Raw genomic sequence first — 25337 nt, forward strand, 5'->3', positions numbered from 1 at the left:
GCATCTTGATAGTGTTGTGACCGCCCTATTGAAATTTCTCTCCGATGTAAGATGGAGACGAAAATATACAATACTTGAACTATTTATGTAGATGCAACAGTTATCATTTTTCAAAAGTTACAGGTGATCTAATAACAACAAATAACAATTTAGCATGCGCATAGTCAAGTTTCATACATGGATATCAGCTAGAAATCAGCTGATTAACTGGAAAACAAACTCCCCACAAATTCAGTGCCTCAATAATTCACGCTATCAAATCTTCCCAGGTTACACTAGGAGCTGCTAACATAGATAAAAACAATTAGATACCCTTCTCAAGCATTGCCCGAACCCGCATTGGCAATCCATAGAGTCGAATAAACCCGGCAGCATCAGCTTGATCATAGATTTTCCCACTCTCAAATGAGGAGATATCTTCCCTGTACAAACTGTATGGACTCTCTCTCCCGGTTACATTTACACTGCCTTTGAACAGTTTGAGAGTCACGGATCCAGTGGTGGTTTTCGTGATTTCCTTCATGAAAGCATCCATCGACTCACGAAGTGGATCAAACCATCGGCCAGCGTAAACTAATTCAGCATACTTGAGGGCAAGTATATCCTTGATTTGCATTGTTTCGCGATCAAGTGTGAGAGACTCTAGTTCACGAATGGCAGTGAAGAGAATGGTTCCGCCAGGAGTTTCATACACCCCACGACTTTTCATTCCAACAAGACGATTTTCAACCATGTCTACACGGCCAATTCCATGCCTCCCTCCGACCGCATTTAGCTCAGAGAGAAGAGATGCCGGGGAAAGCACCTTTCCATTTAGTGAAACAGGGAGTCCGTCAGTTATCCCAATTTTAACATACCTACATAAAATTAAATCATTTGCAAAGACCGACACCCAATATTTAACAGAAAAGCACAAGTGCATAGAAGAAACTCACTCCGGTTGATTGGGTGCATCTTGTGGGTCAACGCTCATCATGTACATGTCCTCCTTTGGCTCATTTGCAGGGTCCTCCAATATATCTCCCTTTAATGAAAATAAAAACAATATAGAAGAATAATCTAAGCCAAAGAACCATATCAACTTTCTGGTTAGATAGCCACTACCATAACAATACGAAAATCAAACATGGTTTCCCTGTCTCTGGACAGCAAAGTGAATTGCTTCGGTAATGTACGTAAAGGTAAGAAAATGGATATAATGACCGAGAATCTTAACATGAATCACGATATTTTAATCTAATTCCACAGGAAAATTACAAACAAGAGGAATATATAGTTTATGAATTGCTGGAATAGTTCAACATATTATTTATTCGCTTTTCTTCTCGCAAAGGTTAAATGTAGTATTACCTCATGACTCAGGTGCCACAGGTTTCTATCTCTGCTATAAATGGATTTCTTTGTCACTGGAACAGGCACATTGTGTTTTTTAGCATATTCAATAGCATCTTCTCTTCCAGTTATTTCCCATTCCCTCCAAGGAGCAACAACATTGAGTTCAGGATTCAGAGCAAAGAATGTAAGCTCAAACCGGACCTGCAATGATAAAGAGGGCTAGGAATGTTCATAAAATTAAAACAAAGAAGCTACGGAATCAAATCGGAAGGCACAAAAAGAGGCTTAGAAGAAGAGGAATATTCAAGAAAATTCTGAAGCATGCCTGATCATTTCCCTTCCCCGTGCATCCATGAGAAACAGCATCGGCTCCAACTTCTCTGGCAACATCAACCATGGCCTGCCAATTTTGGTGCATTAGAATATACAACCAACACAAAAAGAAACGCATAATATTCTGTGCCAAAGGACCAACAAACATCCAACCATTAGCTATCATAAAGTCAAATTTTCATTTATATGATCTTTGAACTACACCTTCGCAATAACAGGGCGAGCCATTGAAGTCCCTAGCAAGTACTTCCTCTCATAGATAGCACCAGCCCGCAAGCAAGGAAATATAAAATCTCTGACAAATTCCTCTTTCAAATCCTTCACCACTAGTTGAGATGCCCCACTAGCCTTGGCCTTCTCTTCCAAACCTTCCAACTCTTGAAGCCCCTAAAATGATTAGCAACTGATTAATACGCATTACTGTTTACTGCTCTATATTTTAACTTCCTCTGCCTATAAAATCTAAACATGAAACTATGCATATTTCAAAGAGAACTCTACACAAATAATTTTTAGCATATGCCAGTTTATAGATTCTGATTTTTGACATACTTGACCAACATCTGCAGTGAAGCAAACAACCTCACAGCCATAATTCTCCCTGAAATATACAACACGGTCAACAAAGATACAACGCTCTGAATAGAAAAGGAAGGTAATAAAGCCCAAAACGAGAAATCAAATTATGTAAAATGTAAGTTTTTGAACATATCAACAATCATGAAGATGTATGAGCAGAAAAGCTATTTATAACAATGAAGCATATACGTACATTCAATAAATCAGATGCAACTCCTCGTCAGATATCCACTCGACGACAACTATCTCTCAAAACTATAAATAAATAAAATATGAGCCTCTACTCATTTATTCTTACAATCTTAGAACTGCCAATTGAGATGTTTATGTATATTGGTTGACACGTCTACTAGAGCTTTCAATAGACCAGTAGAAGAATTTTAAGGGATAACAAAACAACATCTGATCAAATCATCTTATACATTTTAAAAAAGAAAGAATAGAGAATGCANTGAGCAGAAAAGCTATTTATAACAATGAAGCATATACGTACATTCAATAAATCAGATGCAACTCCTCGTCAGATATCCACTCGGCGACAACTATCTCTCAAAACTATAAATAAATAAAATATGAGCCTCTACTCATTTATTCTTACAATCTTAGAACTGCCAATTGAGATGTTTATGTATATTGGTTGACATATCTACTAGAGCTTTCAATAGACAAGTAGAAGAATTTTAAGGGATAACAAAACAACATCTGATCAAATCATCTTATACATTTTAAAAAAGAAAGAATAGAGAATGCAACATTAAATCATAGAAAAATTAAAGTAAAAAGATAGAGTAATCGATGTACCTAAGCCAAGGTACAATTACAGAGGTATCTAAACCACCACTATAGGCCAGAACCACTTTGTTCAACTTCCCGCGCAAAACTTTTCCGTCCATAGCAGAAGTCACTGGCTCAGTATTACTTGCCATAACTGCCTGGATAACTGCATCATTTTAACAAATTCATTAGAGCAATTAAACAAAACCAACTAAAACATAAGAGATGCTAGAAAGTATTTGCTATTAAGATTTGAAGTTTCATCCTAAAAAAGTCAATCTTATTAAGAGGAGTAGCACATATTAAAATTTGGGGTTCTATATTAAAAAATCAATCTTATTAAAAGGAATAGCCCAAACCCTTATAAGTTGGTCTATATTTTCATCTTTATTAGACATGGAATTTATTCCTTAACATTTGCAAGGTGCTATGGATAGAATGCATCAACATAAATTCACTAAGCCCCTATTTGGTGAAAATTAAAATCCACATTTTAATCTAAATCAAAATCAATAATTGATTTCAACCCCATATTTCATGAGGTCCACAACTTTTCAACCACAAGTTCTATCAACTTTTATCAAAATATAATTCAACGTAGAAACCATCCTCAATTTGTCTCCCAAAGCATGCTAATGGAAGCTTATTTGGGGAGCATAAATCATGATTGTTCATTTTCCAAATCATTCGCACTCAAAATGTCTACAAGCCATTAAAAGGATACGGGAAAAAGAAAACCAGTTCAGGTCAAGAGAGATTCAACAAAATGTAAATTTTTAGCTTAAGAAATGATGAATTTTTTAGGAGCATGCAGATTATTGAGTCTACAAGTAACTTCAAAATAGAAAATAAAATGCAGATTATAAAACAAAACTGGTGTAAGAAAAAAAATTAACTAAAGCCATTCATTCCAGTTGATAAAAACCTTTTTCCTAATATTTGACCACCCTGGCGGCAAAATTAAAATTGGAAATTAGGAATCAATCAAGAAAAAGACATGAATAAAACAAGTGGAAGCATTGAGAGGTAAGGCTGGTACCTAGTTTGTTACAGGCAAGACCAAAGTTAGTACTCGTATGAACAATGGCATGACCACAAAACTCACTCGCTTTCACCCCCAGCTGGCATTGCAAACAAAAAGACTCTCAATATTGACTCCCATTAAATCATTCATAAAAGACCAATTTGAATAGTGCTATTTGAAATACCTCTTCCAACGAAGCCTTTCTTGAACAGTGAATTTTATCATAAGTTCGAGCTGGTTCTATATAGAATAAGTTAATCAAATTCATTACCAGGAAAATAGGAAATTTTATGCGTACAGCTGGTATTTAGGGTACCTTTTCTGGAACCATGGAAAAGAAGATTGGTGGAAGAAGACGAAGAAAATGCTTTTAATTGAGCCATCCTCGTATGACTGATACAGGGTATTTTGATTTATCAAACTTCTTCAAATTATATAGATAACAAGAATACTTAAAAAATAAAAAATAAAAACCATCAATCAACACTCTAAACCCACTAAAATATAACCCCATTAACATAAAAGCAGCCAAATCAAAATCCAACCCAATTAACATAAAACCAACCAAATCAATTAGTGACCAACATGCAATGCAACAAGAAAATAAACATTCAATACCAGGGGCGGAGCCACCTGTGGTCTAGTGGGGCAACTGCCCCTACTGGATTTTGGTCCTGGGTATTTCATCTATTACACTTGAGGGACAGCCAGTTTTTAAGGCAATGGAAAACGATAAACAACCGCATCAAAAATTCAAGAGAAGCATTGTTGAAAAAACCACTGCTGCTAGAGAAAGATTGCCATCAAGAAACAACAATTCTGGAAAAATTAAATAAATCATAAGTAGTTGAGTTCAAATTAAATGATTCACAACAAACAAATCGAGTCGATTTCAACATCAACATATGAAGCCCGTTTTAACACTAATACAATCCTATATTACCTTCAAAGTTCGGTGGTGAAGAAGTTGAGGGGAAATGATTGCAGCGGTGCCGACGGGGTGATCACGTGATGTACATGTCCCAATTTTTAATTTAATACCGTGAAAGAAACCTAGGCCTCTCTTCTCCGTTTGCTAAACAGACATGGGTTATCTTTTCATGGGCCTGTCTTTCAATTGGGCTTTATAAATATTTTCCAAAAAATTCATGTATAATCAAGAAATACTATACTTTAATTTATATATTATAACTACTATACATCATAGAAAAGTAAGCAAAAAATACTTAAAATTTTTTTGTAACTGAACCATAAATAATCAAAACTTACTAAACATTCTTCTAAAATTAAGCAAAATTAATGACATCTCACAATTACTCTAATTTAAATGAAACTAATTAACAGCCAATAAATTATAATCAAATTGACTATTTCTTTTTTAAAATTGAGTCCATTAAATTACAAGTCTTCAAATTCAAAAACCCATTTTGTTCAAATCAATTTTAGTCGAGAAACGTGGAATCGAATTTGTTGATAATAAAGCTCTACCGTTTATTTCAAAGATAATACATTTTGCTAGAAAGCTATTTTTTTTTTTTTTTTATTATTATTATTGGCATCTTCCTTTGGGTTGGAAACATTGTTATTCACAAATTTACTTTTAAAATTAGATCAAATAAATTTCGGACAATAAATTAGTACCAATGTGATTACAATTAGAAAGCATGTTTGTGATACATTGTTGAAATAACTTTCTATAACATATGTTCAACTGGATAGGTGATATTATAATAAACCAGAATTCAAAATGGATAAATAATCACAAGATGCCATAGAGTCATGGGATATGTTATATTATATATTTTAATATCAGTATATTATGAGTTTTTGATTGCCGTATGTTCTGCAACTTCTAACTTCTTCTGAAAGCTATTAAGTACTCGTGAATTGCGGTGGAAGATGTTCCAAATAAATAATGTCAAAAAGAGGTGTTCGATATCATAAAAAGATTTTCTATTTGGCCTTGTTCGCCTTCTTCACATTCTTCATACTACTAACCATCCTAACCTTCCTCGAAACGCTATCATGATACATTTGAACATGTTTAATCTCACGTCAAAATTGTTCGCTAAAATCATATACCGCAAGTGCACAAATCACTTTCAAGTAATAAAGTGGACCTTTTGAATCCAAGTATCGTCCCACAGAGATTGTATTAGTTTAAATTTAAATTATCTTCGCCTTAACCGAAACAATAGAAATTCATGATTTTTCGCTAACTAAATTATGATTTAATAACTTACTTATAAATATAAAGTCTAAGTTAACTAAACTAAATGCGTGATTATAATTAAATGCAAGTTTTATAAAAATATGATAAATAAATGCGTATTAGGATCCCGAATCTCTTTTAATCCGAATTTTATAAACTATTTAATTAATTAATATATCACAAAATTATTATAAGGTGGTCGCAAATAAGACTCTATTTTTTTAAACTTTTTCACAAGTTTCTTAATTTTGAAAGTATATCTCGAAACCTTTGGAATTGTGTGTGTGTGTGTGTGTATATATTGGCATATTTTCCCCAAAGGAGAATATAACATGCTGGCCTTTTATTGAATTCTAATTCTTTTCTCACATGGGCCTCAACCAGTTATGTAAAAAAAATTTAAAAAACATAAAGATCAACAGAATACTTAAACTTTACTTTTGACGTATTAGGTGATTAAAAAGTCTAAGTTTAAGCTCCATTAAAATAAAATCATATTTTCCCCAAAGGAGAATATAACATGATGGCCTTTTATTGAATTCTAATTCTTTTCTCACATGGGCCTCAACCAGTTATGTAAAAAAATTTAAAAAAACATATAGATCAACAGAATACTTAAACTTTACTTTTGAAGTATTAGGTGATTAAAAAGTCTTAGTTTAAGCTCCATTAAAATAAGGTTTGGGGAGGGGGAAATGTTTTTTGAAATAGTGATTTTTTGGAGAATGGTAGTTATAAAAATTAGGAGATGTTTTAAATTTACGTGTGACATTATTTTATGTGAATATATATAGTTGAAAATGAGTTTTGAAAGATGCATTTGAAAAAATGGAGCCCAAACTAGGGCTAAAAAATTATTGAATTAGATAATTAGGAATTTAATTCGAAAGTTTCATAATTTTTTTTTTATTTCTGAAATTGTTTCCATAATTATGATAATTTAATGATATGTTCTCTTTTTTATTACTACTAGTTTTTCGCCCGTGCAATGCACGTGCTATTTCATTTTTTATGTAATATTAAGTTATTAACGTGTCAAAATATCTATTCAATTCTCTCAGTAAATCTACAAATTTGATTAATTGTTTAAAATGATAAATAGAAATGTAATCTTCATATATAACACACTTTTGACATTAAAAAAAAAATTTTATTAGGAAATTTTCTAAATGACGTCAAAATTTTTATTAGATTATTTAAACAAATTAATTGATTGAGAGAAAAAAGTAACAATAAGAAAAAAAATTCTAAAAACAATCAAATTTCTTTTATATATAAAAAATTTTTAGATGTTAAAATATTAAGATGAAAAATTAGTTGGCCTCAATTTTGTGTTGCTATAATTGAAATGTGTTTTTTGGGGATAGGATAAATGTTTCCTTGATGCATGGATTAAAAATCAAAATTATTGGAGCTCATAAATAAAACATTATTTTAGTTTGAGTGGTTATTTTACATATAAATGACTTATTTGATAATAATTATGTTCAATATAATTAAATCGTGTAATTAGTCGAATCTTTTTTTTATTGTTCAATATCCAATAATTTTAATGAATTTTTTCATTTACGTATAATATTATTTTATGGAAGATTCTGTGATTAAAAATAAAAGAGAGAAAAATGAGAAAAAAATTTAATAGAGCCAAACACTAGCTGAGCCACAGTATAATATTTTGTCACTTAAATGGAGTTAAGATTTTTATTTAATCACTCAATTTTGATATATTTGAATTTAATCCTCCAAAATTTATATACATTTAAAATATTTAATATCGCTAAATAAATTAATGACATCTTTTTGATTGAGTATTAATTTTTTTCAACATTGTGTTAAGTTTTACTTTGATTTATCGCAACTACTTTTAAGAAATAAACAATATACATGATTTAATATACTCCGTGTTACATTATATAAGGGTAAAATAGATTTGTAAAAAAAATATATCAATCATCAAGGAAAAACGGAAATTATATTGATAAAATTGTCGCAAAAAAATTATAAATATTAATAAAATAATTAATTTTTTTTAAAGAAAAAGGATGAGTTATACATATTTTTTAACACACACGCTTGATATACGTTCAACTATTTTCGATATTCATTTAGATCATTTGATGTATATATTATATAATTCTCGAAATGAATTTCGAGAGAATATAGAATATTTATAAAGATTTATGATATATTTTTATAAAAAAAAACTAAATAAATCACCTAATGAAAATAAAAATAAAAATTGACATGTACATCATCTTAATAAAAAAAAAAAAAAAGAGTTGCCTAACGAAGCAACTCTGTTCATCACGAAGCAAAAATGCTCCTGGCACCCAGGATGCCAGGAGCAAAATTGCTCCGTGATGCACGGAGTTGCTCTATTTTTTATTTTTTGTCAAATTTTTTTTTACTAATTTATTTATTTAGTTTTTAAAAATCTACCTTAAATATTCTATATTCTCTCGAAACTCATTTCGAGAATTATATCATAAATACATCGAATGATCTAAATGAATATCGAAAATAGTTAAACGTATATCAAACATGTGTGTTAAAAAATGCGTATAACACATCTTTTTTTTTAAAAAAATAATTATTTTATTAATGTTTATTATTTTTTCGCAACAATAATTTTTGACGTTATTTAGAAAATTTCCTAATAAACTTTAAAAAAAATTTAATGTCAAAAGAGACATCATTTAAAAAATTAAGAATTTCGATAACATGATGCCAGGAGCAAAATTGCTCCGCATCTCCGTGATGCGCGGAGTTGCTCTATTTTTTATTTTTTGTCAATTTTTTTTTACTAATTGATTTATTTAGTTTTTAAAAATTTACCATAAATCTTCTATATTCTCTCGAAACTCATTTCGAGAATTATATCATAAACACATCGAATGATCTAAATGAATATCGAAAATAGTTAAACGTTAATCAAACGTGTGTATTGAAAAATGCGTACAACACATCTTTTTTTTAAAAAAAATCAATTACTTTATTAGTGTTTATTATTTTTTCGCAACAATAATTTTTGACGTCATTTAGAAAATTTCCTAATAAACTTTAAAAAAAATTTAATGTCAAAAGAGATAGCATTTAAAAAATTAAGAATTTCAATAACATGCTAATTTTATAAATTCATCGAAGATTGTACGATAGTCGAATGCATAAATTTTCTATGTTCTCTCGAAACTCATTTCGAGAACTATATCATAGACGCATTAAATGATCTAAATGAATATAAAAAATAATTAAATGCACATCAAACGTGTGTTTTAAAAAATGCATACAACTCGTCTTTCTTCTTTTAAAAAAAATTTCAATTATTTATTAATGTTTATTATTTTTTTGCGACAATTTTTATAATAAAAATATTATGTGGTATAAAACACAAGATCAATTATCCAAAGAAAAAAAATTGTTGTACCCGTCAGCAAATCATTCTATAAAGTCAACAACGACAGCAATAATGTTACCATATTTCATTATTATTTCCAGACAAACTTTTTTTTTTTGTGAAGAATAGTGCATAACGAGTTCAACTACAGTATAAAATCAGTTTAGTGTGAAACCGCTGCCTCAGGTTGAATAGTAAACGTTAGATCTTCTCTTTTAAAGTAAAGGGGATATAAAAGGGGAGTGAATCGTTAATTTGATTTGTACTGGGAAAAAAATTATTATCTTTCCATTTATGTGATTCAAAGAGAATTTGTGATCACAACTCCACATAGGGAATGAAAAAACTATACGAGCCATTACTGTATGATGCTAAATATCAAGTCAAATATCATTGTGGTCACCTCTGAAACCATTTTAGACAACATGATATGAAAGGGGATATTAGAGTCCTTTAACGGATAGTTAAGTTATAAAAAAAATAATCACTATAGATATAGAATTTAAAATTTTCTTATCTCTCATCTTTGATTATTGAACTCTATTATTTGTTGTTTTCTAAATAGATATAGAATTTAAATTTTTCTTAACAATCAAAATATGTGACAAAAGAAACTAAAAATATAAATGTTCCCTGTCAAGGCGAACGCTGGAAGTTCGAGTCTTGTTAAGGACGCCGCTGAAAGCCCTTCTTTTTGGTCATCTAATAGGTAGGTGTAATCTCCAATGAATGTTTTATCAAGGTTGATTACACTTTCTCAAGTATGCATTTCAAATACCATAGTTACTATTATAGCATATACTCGTATGTCATCTCCGATTTTCTCGAAAAAAAGGTAGAAAAGATATAAATGACAGAAGTAAAAATAGTAAATTGGGTTAAACATTTATGAAAAATAAATAACTAAATAATAATAAATTAATCGTGTCTATAGAGAAAATTAAGAATTTATCTTAAACGAATAAGTTATACTAATTCTTTTTTGTTATGTGATTATTGTGGATTTTAAAATGAATCGACTTGATTAGGTATTTTGTTATTTGGTGTATTTGTTTATGATAATAATTATTGATCACAGTCTAGATTGAACAAAATACTTCTGAAAAAATATTGTCGTCTCATATATGTAACTTTTTTTTCTTAATAATTGCGCTTTTGTGATTTCTTGTATGTGTTTATTAGAGTAAATTTAACCAATAATCACTGAACTTTACACTTGATTACTACTTGCTCACTCATCTTTCACATATTACTGAATGCTCACTCATCTTTTCATATAATTACTCATTCATCACTCGTCTCTTCAAATAATTGGGCGACTTTTACGGCAAATTTTCGACAACTCCGACCACAAAAAATGTCGAATTTTGATATCGTTGGAAAGCCCACGATGTCCTCTTCGATTACCACCCAAAATCTCATTATAACTCCAAGGGATTCGATCGAAAAATTGCCTTAAAAGTTGCCCAAAATTTTTGAAAATCTGCCCAGATTTTCAGATTTTTTGACGACTTTTAAGGCAATATTTCGGCAACTTTCGACCATCAAAACTATCGAATTTTGATACCATTGGAAAGCCCACAATGTCATCTTCAATTACTATCCAAAATTTCCCCATAACTCCAAAGGGTTCGATCGGAATAAACCCACAAAATCAGCACCTTGAAAAGGCGAAAATCTGGACAAAATTCGGGATGCTGACTTTGTGAGTTTATTCCGATCGAATCCTTTGGAGTTATCGGGAAATTTTGGATGGTAATTGAAGAGGACATTGTGGGCTTTCCAATGGTATCAAAATTAGATAGTTTTGATGGTCGAAAGTTGCCGAAAAATTGCCTTAAAAGTCGCCCAAAAATTTTGAAAATCTGCGGGAAATTTTGGATGGTAATTGAAGAGGACATTGTGGGCTTTCCAATGGTATCAAAATTAGATAGTTTTGATGGTCGAAAGTTGTCGAAAAATTGCCTTAAAAGTCGTCCAAAAAATCTGAAAATCTGGGCAGATTTTCAAAATTTTTGGGCGACTCTTAAGGCAATTTTTCGATCGAATCCCTTGGAGTTATAATGAGATTTTGGATGGTAATTGAAGAGGACATCGTGGGCTTTCCAACGATATCAAAATTCGACATTTTTTGTGGTCGGAAGTTGTCGAAAATTTGTCGTAAAAGTCGCCCAATTATTTGAAGAGACGAGTGATGAATGAGTAATTATATGAAAAGATGAGTGAGCATTCAGTAATATGTGAAAGATGAGTGAGCAAGTAGTAATCAAGTGTAAAGTTCAGTGATTATTGGTTAAATTTACTCGTGTTTATTATAATAATTATTGATCACAATTTAGATTGAAGAAAATATTTTTTAATACAAATTGTTGTCTCATATATGCGACTTCTTTTTTTATAATTGTGCCTTCAAATACAATCGACTTCTTAATATTATATTCTCTTAACTGTTTCTTGTATTATATTTAAATTTAACTATGAAAGATAGAGATATCTAAGAATATTTATAATCTTAAATATGGTAGCTGTACGTTACAACGTGGTTGTGACATAAAATGAAGGCCAGTAAATGCAACTAACATTTGCACTCAACAATGTCCTAGGACTGCGAGAAAGAGGCAAAGGGTTCAATGTACTAGTTAGCCTGAAGTATATTTTTGACAAAACTTTATCGAGATTTACAAAAGACTTTAATAACATAGAAAAAAATGTTAAAATTTTTTAGATCAAGATGATTTTGTAACTAAATGTCTCATCTAAGAAGACTAGTCTTTGCCCGTGCAATACACGGACTTGGTTATATTGAAGGAAATGTTAGTGTGTTAAATGTGATTATCGTGAAGTACATTCTAATTTGAACTTCTGAAAAAGAAAAAGGGGAAAAAAGAGCAATTCTAGCATAAAAATCCTTACAATGAACTAAGAAAGATAAATGCCTCTAGCAAATGTACATATCTTATCTCTTACATCACATGAGAATAGTTGGAGCTATTACCAAACAAAATTACTTTCACACATGGGTGGAAATTAAACTTTGTCAACCGCATTTTCTAAACTTTCTCCTTGGTTTGGGATTGACTCTTAGATAAAACTGAATGTTAAAAGAAAATGTCCGAGTGTAGAGGTCAAAGGATACACTGTTTCAAAATTCCTGCATTTTGAAAGAACTTAAAAATGAATTAAAAGTTGAAGACTCTAGTATTGGTCTGAGGATAAAACAACCCGAAATTTACAATTACTTTAGAAACCAAAGCATTGCTAACAACAAATAGAAACTAACCGAAATTAACAACGTTTATAAATGATTTACTTAATTTACCAAATCAAACACTAACGATATCACCATTAGTTTCAATGGCCTCAAAATTAGCCTTCTCCATTGCCAATTTTGTTGTCCGCATTTGCTCCTGCTTTCTCATCACCTCAAAGACCTTCAAAAAATACATAGAACTTACTTTTAGCTATTCCAAATAACCAAGACAACTTTTTACTCATGAGTAATTATTTTTAGGAATATTTATTGGTATACAAAGAAAAATAAAATAAATTATTTATACACTACACAAAGAAAACTCAACAACCAACAAGAAAAAACTTGTTCTAAATAAGTAACCAAAGAAACCTAAGAAATTACATAATAAAATTTGAAAATAAACACTATGAAAACACTTCAGCACATATAGTTAAATAAGAGAAACAATAATCAAATTTGTTAAAAAGAAGAAGAAGAAGAAGAAGAGATGAACAACGAACTAAAGAAACAAAATTGACTTAAATAACTTATCAAACAAAGAATACACTGCTACAGTTATTAATTCCACCAGAGATAAAATATGGTTCAACACTATAGAAACGAATATAAGAAAAATATATATATAAGCTACAGTGATGCACCCACTTGTCTTCAGATTAGGTAGATTTTTCTTTCTTTCTTCTCCATTTTCATACGCTACTGCCTAACTCTTTTTTTCTCTTTGAGTTTCATTGGTTCCTTTCTTTTCTCCATATATGTATACTATTTCTGTTTCTATTATATTTGGGATATCTGTATTTTGTGCTTCAATCACTGCACTTATATTGTATTTGTTCTCTTTGTTTGTTCGATCGTCGACGTATATTTTTTTGGCCTTATTTTAGTTTGCAGGTAGTGGTGAAGAATGTTTTCAACTTCTCTTTAGTTCATGCTAGAGGTTTTTCCTGCGATGATTAATGAGGGGGAAATCTACTTTCATCTGATTTGATTTTTCATTTTTCCTGTATAGTATTGAACTTCGATGTCGATGTTGATTTGTTGTACACAAACTCTGGAGTGAACTGGAAAATAAGAGAGTAAATAGAATTGGGCGTGAAAATAGTAGAATAGATTAACATGGATTAACATGAAAATAAAATATTTTCCGTGTATACAAATTCATTTAGAAGAAAGTAAAGAGGTCTTATAGACGTGTCAAACTTCCACCAACATGGTCTTTTTTGTAGACGATGAACTTTGGGGGTTCACTGTTCAAAAGTTCGAAAACACATGTATCGCCCATTTGTAGTTCTTTTTCTCTAAAAAAATCTGCCCAGCCTATAGTCATACATCTTATTAGACCATTTGCTCACAAATTTGTGGCGAGCTCCCAGTTGTGATATAAAGAATCATAGATTTGAACACTTCGTAGACTTCTTGGTAGGTGATATCTAGAAAACTGTCCTGGTATACACTGGAAAACCATGAATGAATAAATTATTGATCTTTGAATCAAATTTATGTGGAAGAGATGAATGTAGAATGAGATATTGAAGATGACACCTACAATTTCCCGATGGTTGTTGTGATGGGGTGTTAGTGTTATTTCAAATGCAGGGTTATCTGTATGTGAAATGTTGTATTCTTCGGGAACATCAGAGTTATATATGACCTCTAATCCAGAATGGTCAAATATGGTCATATTAAATGTGGAGTTTCAGTTATATTCAAATACCAAAACATGAGCATTCTATAAGTTATGATGGTCAAAAAATTGTTCCCATCCATCGGCAAAATATATTCTTCCATTATCTCTTTCCAATCGTATTGTGACAATTATACTATCATATACAGTTACTCGTACTGTGTCACCAAGTTTGTGTCTCCAATCATTGACAAAGGATCTGGAAAGCATCTATACATATACATTAAAACATTATAAGAGAGAAATTAAGAATGCATCTATTCAAATGTGAAAGGAGAAACTGTTGTGTGACTAATCAGACGGGTATTATGGTTTTGTGGAGAAGTAATGATTCTGAAGAAACGATGTGGCACCTCCATTCTGTCTCGATATAGTACAATGAAAATTTTGTTAGAATAACTCTATTATTTACGTTGTGGAGGCCCTAATATAGATTTTAAGGTAGATTTTGCAGTATAGGCGAGTTAGAAAGTTTGTTAATGGAAGTTTCATGTCTGTAAGATAAACTTTGTATGTGATTTAAAAAAGAAAATATTCTATATGTCATTGTAGAAGAATATCATGAAGTTTGGTAAGAAATTTATGATTTGTGTTCGATTTTTAATAGAAGAATTGAAGATTGGCATTTAGTCCATCTCAATAAATAAGATGTAAGTTAAAACTGTAAAATTTAGTGTTGAAAAAATAGATATGGTAATCAAGAAAGAGTAGATAGACACCTGATTTTCTTTTTGTTGAGCACTGCAAGCAAAGATATGTAAATATTTTATGTGAAGAGTGATTTAAGGTAAATTTTAAAAACATAAGAAGCTATTTAAATTAGAGAATATATACTTCCTCTATTTTTTTCATTGTCTCCAGATTTGACAAGAGGTTCACGGGTTGTAGAAATGGACAATATGTTATCGAAAAAGCCTAATCTTACTCTTCCCAAAAATAAAAGTGAGGAGAAAAAAATTATTGAAATATCATGTGAGTGACTATTTTATCTTAACACATTTCACACATTATTTAATTGCACTCAAAAGATTACGATTGAAAATGTAATTCATATGTAATATGTCTATTATTTATCTACATTTCTATTCATTTGAAGGATTTATATAATATTTGTATAAATACAAAAAATGATTTATATTTTATGTATTTATATTAGGAATCACATCTATTAAAAAAAATTGAGTTGATTAAATGAAATTAAATTTTGATGCTGAGAGTCGGTAAAGGAAAAAGAAAGGAGAAAAAAATGAAATTTGTTTACGGAGACAGTTTGGTGCCTCTGTAATTATGGAGGCTCATATTGAGCCTTCGTAATTACTACAGAGGCACAAACTGCCTCCGTAGTGCTACGGAGGCTCAATTTTGAGCCTCCGTAATTACGGAAACCTTGCCCTTGTGCTTCCGTAATTACGGAAGCATTATTTTTTCCCCTTCTTTTTCTCTTAACTGTTATTACAACAAATAGTTCAATATTATTTTTATTTTGTCGAACATAATTTTATAATTTTATATGAAGTTATATTTTAGTTTAAACATGAGTTTCTTATTTTGTATGAAATTTAACCAATAGTCGGACTTTCTTAACGTTATTTTTAAAATTTTGCAATTTCTATTTATGTGATGATAAAAATTTATAATATATAATATAGAAATAAAAAAATGAATAAGTATATTTAGTTCTTTTTTTTATTCTTCCAACTATAGTACTTAGGCGAGTATAATTTATTTATTACCCTGTCTATGTCATTTTCATTTTACCTTTTGAACGGAAAACGTCGTTGTTTTTCTTTCGTTCGTGCAAACATCTTGTTTTTGTCTCATCCTTCTATTTTCTCCATGTCTTCAATTGCATGTATATTTTGTTCAGCGATAGACCTGTTGTTGTTGGTGGGTTTCTTTTTTTTGATATATTTCCTATTGTTCGGGTCATGGAAGTGTATGCATTTTTTTGACTTCTTTTGTACGATGATATTGTTTTCAATGTGCATACTCTTAGTTATGTTTTCAATTTTATTGAGTTGATTTTTGTGGTTTCTTTCTTTCAGCAATACAATGAGTAAGCAATATTGGATACCTACATCTGCACAACTTCAAGTTCTTGAATCTATATTTAATCAAGAGAATAAAATCTCAAACAAGTCAAGGATCATGCAGATAGTCTCTGAACTATCGTTGCATGGACAAATCTCTGATATAAATGTTTATAATTGGTTTAAGAGTAGACATGCTCGTTTAAGAAGGCTGAACTTATCCACACAAGCACACGATTCTAAACTTGCAATTCAACCAAGGGTACAAAAAAACAAATTGCATAAGAGACATATAGGTATGATTTGTTGTTTAAATGTGATTTCTTGTTGGTTTAATATTTTTTACGTAATTTTAACATAAATATTTGGTATTATAGAAATATCTACAAGTTCTACACATATGTCAGGAAGAAGGATGAGATGTTGTCCTAAATTCACAGCAAGTTTCGTAGATTGAATATATTTTTTTATAATTTTTTTTTTGCATCCGGCTATTTATTTGGTCATGTTGTAATATACTCCCTTTCATTTTGTTTTTATGAAATTATTTTTTAATTCAATTTTTGCACTTCTGTTGTCTTTCAGTAATCTTATACTAATTTTATGATTGTAGATTCTATTGATCAGTACGTCGAATTATAGAAGGATCTTCATGTTGATGAGCATTGGCGTGGAAAAGCAATTTGAAGATGACAATATGCAATCTCAATGTGGTTCACATGTTCCTATCATTTTAGATCGTTTTAAGAGAATTGATATACGAAATATTCCAGTTGAACCTTATATTCTTCCCTCTTGTACAATTTGTAAACATTGTGGTGCAAAAAAATTTTACAAAGAAAGTAAGAGTTTTTGTTGTTGTGATAAAAAAGTTAAATTACAGCTGAACAGTGTTCCCTCTGAGTTGTATGAGCTATTTACTTCTATTTCATGTGAAGCGATTGCTTTTAAAAAAGTTGCTCGTACTTATAACAACCATTTTGCATTCACTTCATTTGGTGTTAAATATGATAAAAATTTGTGCAAAAATAATAGAGGTGTATATACGTTCAAAGTTTAGGGACAGGTATACCATTTTATAAATCCACTTCTACCAATTGATGGAAATCGTACGTATTTGTAGTTATACTTTTACGATACTTATAATGAAATTAGTAATAGACTAAAAATTTCAGATACGTTAAGTGAATCAACTTTGAAAAAGTAAAAGATATCTTAAAGATAAATCCATATTGTCGTTTCTTTCAATCATTAAGTGAAATTTCTGATTTTGATTCATGTTGTATCGTGTTGAGGTCTGATCCAGGTCTCGACCAGAGAGTATATAACATGCCATCATGTGAACAGGTGACTGCATGTGGGTTGATGAGGATCCATCTGCAAGCATAAAGACTCGTGATATATTAATTTATGGACATTCCAATACTACACATAAAGTAAATTACTACTATAGCTGTTATGATCCACTTCAATATCCATTAATATTTACCTATGGAGAACCTAGATGGCATGAAGGTATCGAAAAGGTAAATTTGAATACTTCAATAGTCCATGAAGATTTCATACAAATCAATCACATTGATTTGACTGAACAACTTATAGAGATGGAAGATCGTGGTAAGTTTTATTACCATTGAAGTTTTTTAATCTTTTTAGAGTGCATAAATGTATTGTCATTTCTAGATCTGTCTTTGTGACTTTAATTTTTTTTCGTTTCAGTTATGAAAAGAGGTGAGAAACGAATTACTGTGTCATGCCGTGAATATTATTGCTACAAACTTCAAATTAGACTTTCAAATAAGTCTGTACTCCTTCATACAGGCAGACTTCTACAACAATATATAGTGGATATGTATGTTAAGATTGAAGCTGCGAGATTAGATTATTTTCGTAATAATCAAAAGAATATACGAGGTGAACGTTACCAAGAAATTTTAGATAGTATACAAAATGGTGAGAATAGAGGCTATAAAATTGGCAAATCAATTGTGTTGCCTACAGGGTTTATTAAAGGTCCTATAAATTTAACTAAAAGATATATGGATACAACGTGTTTAGTTCAAAGATATGGAAAATCTGATGTATTTTTAACAATGACATGCAATCCAAATTGGCCTGAAATTAAACAAGAATTGAGGCACAATGATAGTATACAAAATAGGCCAGATTTGTTAGCCCGAATATTTCGAGCAAAACTTGAAGAATTAAAAACAGATTTAATAAAGAGAAAAATTCTAGAGCCTATAGCTACCTATATGTATGTAATTGAATTCCAAAAGAGAGTTCTACCTCATGTTCATTTTCTCCTGGTATTTAAAACGAATTTTAAGATTATTAATTCTACGCAAGTTGACGAAATTGTTTCTTGTGAAATACCAGATCCAAAGAGAAATTCGCACCTGCATGCTACTGTGATAAAAAATATGATGCATGGTCCTTAAGGATAATTAAATCGTACAAATGTGTACATAAAAAATAATCATACTTGTAAAAACAAGTATCCAAGAGAATACATTTTGCATACTTCATTAGGTAGTGATTCATATCCACTTTATAGGCGTCATGATGATAGTGTTACTGTTAAGGTCAGAGGGTCTGTACTAGACAATAGATGGGTTGTACCATATAATCCTTATATTTTAGCTAAGTATGATTGTCACATTAATGTTGAAATATGTTCTTCTGTTAAAGCAGTCAAATATTTATACAAATAGGTATACTAAGGACATGATCGTGTTAATTTTACGGTGAATGAAGAAACTAATGAGCATTATGTTGTTGAGATTTCAAATTATCAAACCGCTAGATGGATATCTGCACTGGAAGCTATATGGAGAATTTTTAGTTTTGATTTATTCGACATATCTCCTTCTGTAGTTTCTTTGCAGTTACATATTGAAAATGCTCAATTGGTTACATATAATGAAACAGATGATTTATCAGAAGTTATAAATAAAGACTCCATCCAACAAACAATGTTAACTTAATTTTTTAGAATGAATATTTCAAATGAAAAGGCACGAACTTTACTTTATAAGGATTTTCCTACATACTTTGTATGGAATACATATTTTCGAATTTGGAGTCCTAGAAAAAAAACAAAATGTTATTGGTAAAATAGTTGCTGCTAATTCATCTAAGGGCGAGAGATACTTTCTAAGAGTTTTATTGAATCATGTTCAAGGGCCCAAGTCTTTTCAAGATTTAAAAACAGTTAATAACATTGTTGTGCCTACTTATCGCGAAGCTGCATTTTTACATGGTCTAATAGGTGGGAATGATTATTGTGAAATGTGTTTAAATGATCACCTATGAAATGCCTATATCATTGCGTCGCCTCTTTGCTAATATGTTAATTTTTTGTAATCCTGCAAATCCTAGGAATTTATGGGTTAAATTTAAAATGTACATGATAAAAGATTTTTTACATGCAAGCATGACAGTATGTGATGCCGAGATTAGGGCTTTAAGATGTATAAATTCATTCTTGGAAGTTTTTGGTACAAACATAAACGATTTTGGTTTGGTAGATTTTGAAATTATTGTGAATGATGCTGATGTGTTAGCAAACATGATTTTAGAAGAGACTACAAATATTAGCCCCTCTTTGATCCCAATTAAATTATATTCCATTACATTCTATTTTTCTCTCTCATATTTTCAACCACACAATTTTCCATAAAATAATATTACACGTAAATCGAAAATTTTTCATTCTTTTTCAACCACTCATTTTTTCAACAAAACACTATTCCCCCCATTTTCATTACCAAAAAGGGGGCCAAACGGGGGCTTAATGTTCAGTGTGACATGTATTTTACAGAGAATTTAAATAAGAAACAACAATCTGTCTATGATGTTATTTTAGACTCTGTTGTAAATAATAAAAATGGAGTTTTTTTATTGATGCTTCAGGAGGTATTGGAAAAACTTTACTGTACAAGGCATTACTTGTCGCAGTATGATCTCGACAACTTATTGCATTAGCAACAGCGTCATCGGGAGTGACTGCTTCTTTATTGCTGGCTGGGCGAACTGGTCATTCACGTTTTAAAATCTCACTTCAAGCAAGTTCTGATATGCGATGTTCAGTAAGTAAACAATCATCACTTGGTCAACTTTTACAAATGACAAAGCTAATTGTGTTGGATGAAGTACCGATGATTAATAGATGTGCTTTTGAAACTTTGGATAAAATGTTAAAAGATATTACTGAATGTGAATTGCCATTTGGTGGAAAGGTTGTGTTCGGAGGAGATTTTCGACAAGTGTTGTCAGTAGTACAAAGAGGAACAAAAGATGATATCATGAATGCCAATTTAGTTTTTTCAAATTTATAGCAATATTTTACACAACTACCATTAACTGAGAATATGAGAGCTAAATTAGATCATTTGTTCTGTGAATATTTACTTAGAATTGAAAATGGAATAGAAAGAGAACATATATGTCACATGAGCAAACTTCCTTCAGATATAATAATAGATTTTGAGAGTGAATTTGAATCATTGAAAAAACTAATTGCTATTGTGTTTCTTAATTTTCACACATATGGTGACAATTTGAATACTATGATGAACAAAGTAATTTTGACTCCAAAAAATGAACATGTGGATGTAATAAATAATATGTTAGTTAAAGAAATTTTGGGAGAGATATTTACATATTTTAGTTTCGATGAAGTAATTGATAAAATAGAAGGATTTATTCGTGAGGACTTTTTGAATAGTCTAACTCCAAATGGTATCCCTCCACATGAATTTTTACTAAAAAGAAATTGTCCTGTTATGTTGCTTAGAAACATTAATCTTTCAGAATGTTTGTGTAATGGAACTAGACTTATTTGTCGAGAATTTAAACGAAATGTTATTTTAGCCGAAATTGGAATAGGTGAATATCGTGAAAAACAAGTATTTTTACCTAGAATTTCATTTATTCCACTTGAAGGAGATAAGTATTCGGTACCATTTAAGAGAACTTAATTTCCCATTCGTCATTGTTTTGCAATGACCATTAACAAAGTTCAAGGTCAAACTTTAGATTTCGTTGGACTATATTTGCCTGAACCTGTTTTCTAGCATGGTCAATTATATGTCGCTTTATCTAAAACAAGAATAAGAGAAAACATAAAAGTTCGAATAAAGCCAATGGATGAAATAAAATCACATTATTGTTGCACAAAAAATGTAGTCTACCTTGAAATTTTGAATTTGATACATGCTACTTAAGAAGTCTATAATTACAAGTTTTGCTTAATTGGACTGTCAATCTATTGTTAGCCTAAAAGAGGATATTTTCTCTGCTAATCCATCTTGTGTCAAGAAGAATAACATTGAGCTATACAAGATTAGTTATTCTTACATGTTATTATGCGTTTCAATTATACTTTATTTGTTAGTATGAAACACGGTGCATATAAAAGGGTCAGATCATTATTTTTAAACATGTCCTTCATAATATTCCACGTTCAACATATCTTTATTTATTTGGGATAGTGACAAGATACGAAAAGAAAGGACAAAAAACACAAGTTTATTACATAATATTTCAATCAGTATATTCTGATTATCCACTACAATTAGGACTTACGGGGATGAAGAAAATATTCGTTATTACAGATATCTACCGCAATCTTTCGTCTATATATGCTCATCCTATCCGACAAAATTGATTCAATTGGATATCCCAAAACAAAGCATTCTATATATTTGAGCACGAAAATTCCACAATTAGGCTTGTGGAAGAAATAGTTTAGTGTTAGAATAAATGACTAAATTTAGGAAATTAAATATTTAGCTAAAAAACAAGCCACTTAAATGCTCACCCATTGTTTGCACAATTTAGGTAAGGTATAATCTCCTGCTCCATTTGTTTATTCCTATGTTTCCTTATATCTCCTCTAGAAGATAAAATCGTTTTCAATAGTGCTTCTATCACAGTCAATGAAACTTTTGTATGTGCTTTTACTTGATTCGGTGTGTGGACGTTATTACTACAATCATATATTTGGAATTTCCATTCAGGAATATTGACAAGGAACAGGTACCAGCTATTGCCCGAATATGAGCACGGAATTAATATATACTTGCATCTCATCCAAGGACAACCAAATATAGGCGTTTTGCCATTCACATAACTTTGCAAAAGAGTTCCATCTGATTCACTTCTGGTGGTTCCCATTCCTATGTTAATATGCCACATCATGTGACGAGCACATTCTGCTTCAAATTTGAAATCCATAATTGTATATTCTTTTGAAACAAGCGGACAACCATCATTCATGAGCCGCCTCAATAGTTTTAACTCTAACTCAATGTTCTGATAAAATAAATAGATATAAATTAGATTATATATATCGACTATGAAATAAAATCTATTGTAATTCATAGACTTTATTTACAACAATATTTATCTCATGTGTTTGATCTATTAGAGTTTTCAACATGTCTCTTCCAAAGACATTGTTACTGCCATCGTCCAAGTATGCACTGTATGCCATAATTTTAATTAATTTCAAATAAATCATAAGAGAACTTGAAGATTTGAGCTAATACAAGTAAAATTAGATTTATTACCCAGATTGATTCTCCGCTATAAAATTTCTAATTTTTATGTATCTTTGCATATGATAGTCTTCGAGAGGACGATTGAAGATGATGAAGAATGTATTTGTTTCCCCTTGTTTTTCTTCTCTTTTATCAACCTTTTAGAGCTTTCAATTTGTTCAACTGTTGATATCTCATTTGGTTTATCGCAAGGAACAACACTTGTATCGAGAGGGACATCTTGTTGCATGGAGCCTATGATGGCTTCCATGTTTGATTTCCATTCAGATAATATGTTCAGTGTTTCCTAATTTTGTTCATCGACGTAGGATCTCATTGAACTTAAACTGGTATCAATATAAGATTGCATACCCTGATATCTATCTTCCTGCCACTTCTGTTGCTGTTCGAAAAATTGCCTTTGGTTGTCAAGAATTATCTGATAATGATATTGCATGTAATCTTTTTGCCATTTTTTTTGCTCCTCAAATAACCGTTTTTGGTTTTCAAGAACCGCATGGTGGTGAGCTCTTGATTCATCGGCAAATTCTGCCTTCAAGTTGCTATATACACAGACACGTCTGATGTTATGTGTTGCCTGTAGATACCCAATGATTCTTTTATTTTATCTTCACTTAAAGAGTTGGAGCCGCTGGGAACAGAGCTAGACCCAAATACAGGTGAAGATGTAGAAGTACCAGGAATCGTCGTTTCTTGTACTTATATATTGTTTGGGATTTTTTTTACTTCATTATCCAATACTCCATTTACAATCCCATCAATGAAAGAGATCTGTACCAAAGACTTTGTAATTCTTCTTCATTAGGCTGAAGCACAGCAATCACTTGAATCTGTAATCAAATTGAAATACTAAAATCGTTTATTTTGAGTTTAATTTTATTTTAAGATAATTGAATGTGAGAGTAATTATACATTCATAAAAACATACATTACGAGTAGACAAAAAAAAGCTTTATCTCTTTTTCAGTTACAAATTGGTTGGGTTTTCACTTGTATATTCTTGGACACTGTGGTTTTTTATATCTACGATGTCCAAATTTTTTTCCGATCTTTGAAAATACTTCATATATCCAATATTGCAAGATAATTAAAAATAAATATTATATGTATAAAAATTTTTTTATGGGAATATCTTGTACATAATAAGTCAATACAATAATAGGTACTGATTACCTGGCATGCAAGTAGATATCCATGTAACACATACTTGCATTCTGTTTGTTCATTCCGTTGCATCCTTTGCATTCTTTCAGATTGTGATGCTTTCAATGAATATAACAAGATCAAATATGTTTTGCGACCCCATGGATATGCAAGGAACTCATCTAGATGCTCAACCATATCAAGAGTTCTATAATCAATTTGTCTTGAAGTGGGCGTCAACACACATTCGACCAACATGACTAAACCAAGTTTCAATTTATCTTCTTCATGTTCGCACGCATGGAATGCTTCATAAAGCATCCTCATACTGATTCGACATGTACGATTAAATTATTAATTTCTAAGATGATCATTTATATCATTAATGTCCATGGATGGTTCATGGCAAGGTAATCCAGTAATAAGACAAAATTATTGCATACCAAATTTGACTACACGATCATCTAACTTTACCCAAATTTCATCATTTTTCCCATAATTCAAAAGCCTCAATAATTTTCATGCACCAACCAACTACTAATCACGGAGGCAATCCTCCGTGATTATGGAGGCCAAGCCTCTGGATTACGGAGGCCAACTCCTAGCCTCCGTAACACGAAGGCCTCCGTAATTATGGAGACCCATTATGGAGGCTTGGGTCTCTATAATCACAGAGTTCTTATAGGTAAACTTGTTGCCCATACACAGATCTGTACAGATCTATGCAAGTTTCTTCGATTGTAAATTTTTAAATAAAATTGTTACCTTTTCCAGCCAATTTCAGAGCTTCTCCTGTTTAAATCTGCTGGGAGTTTCTCTTGAAAATGTATAGATTTCTGGGACTAAAAATATAATAAATGAGCTTTATACCAACCACGAGATAAAAAGCTGTCATATATGAGCTGTATATTATTGTTGTTTTATGCATTTGGTCAACAATCAATGAAATATTTTTATTGTGTTATGAAATACAAACTATTCACACCTTTTATAGAATCTCAAATCTACGT

General features: G+C 30.8%; 1 protein-coding gene across 3 annotated transcripts; it reads right to left on the reverse strand.

Moving 5' to 3' along the window:
• Positions 1–106: 106 nt before the first annotated feature.
• On the reverse strand, positions 107–5111 carry LOC111400816 (argininosuccinate synthase, chloroplastic). 3 transcript variants are annotated; one of them, XM_023028228.1, is made up of 11 exons: positions 4989–5099; positions 4362–4438; positions 4230–4279; positions 4061–4142; positions 3049–3187; positions 2221–2269; positions 1873–2055; positions 1661–1735; positions 1351–1536; positions 936–1024; positions 107–857 (listed from the first exon to the last, which is right to left on the reverse strand). In XM_023028228.1, exons 2-11 carry the CDS (start codon positions 4426–4428, stop codon positions 305–307), a joined length of 1473 nt encoding a protein of 490 aa, XP_022883996.1. In that variant the 5' UTR covers positions 4429–4438; positions 4989–5099; the 3' UTR covers positions 107–304. The 3 variants fall into 3 exon arrangements, with proteins under 3 accessions (XP_022883996.1, XP_022883995.1, XP_022883997.1); XM_023028227.1 differs by having other exon boundaries at positions 4230–4285; positions 4989–5098; XM_023028229.1 differs by lacking the exons at positions 4061–4142; positions 4230–4279; positions 4362–4438 and having other exon boundaries at positions 4989–5111.
• Positions 5112–25337: the final 20226 nt, after the last annotated feature.

Source organism: Olea europaea, chromosome 10 (assembly GCF_002742605.1).
Source record: "Olea europaea var. sylvestris chromosome 10, O_europaea_v1, whole genome shotgun sequence".
Lineage (NCBI taxonomy): Eukaryota > Viridiplantae > Streptophyta > Magnoliopsida > Lamiales > Oleaceae > Olea > Olea europaea.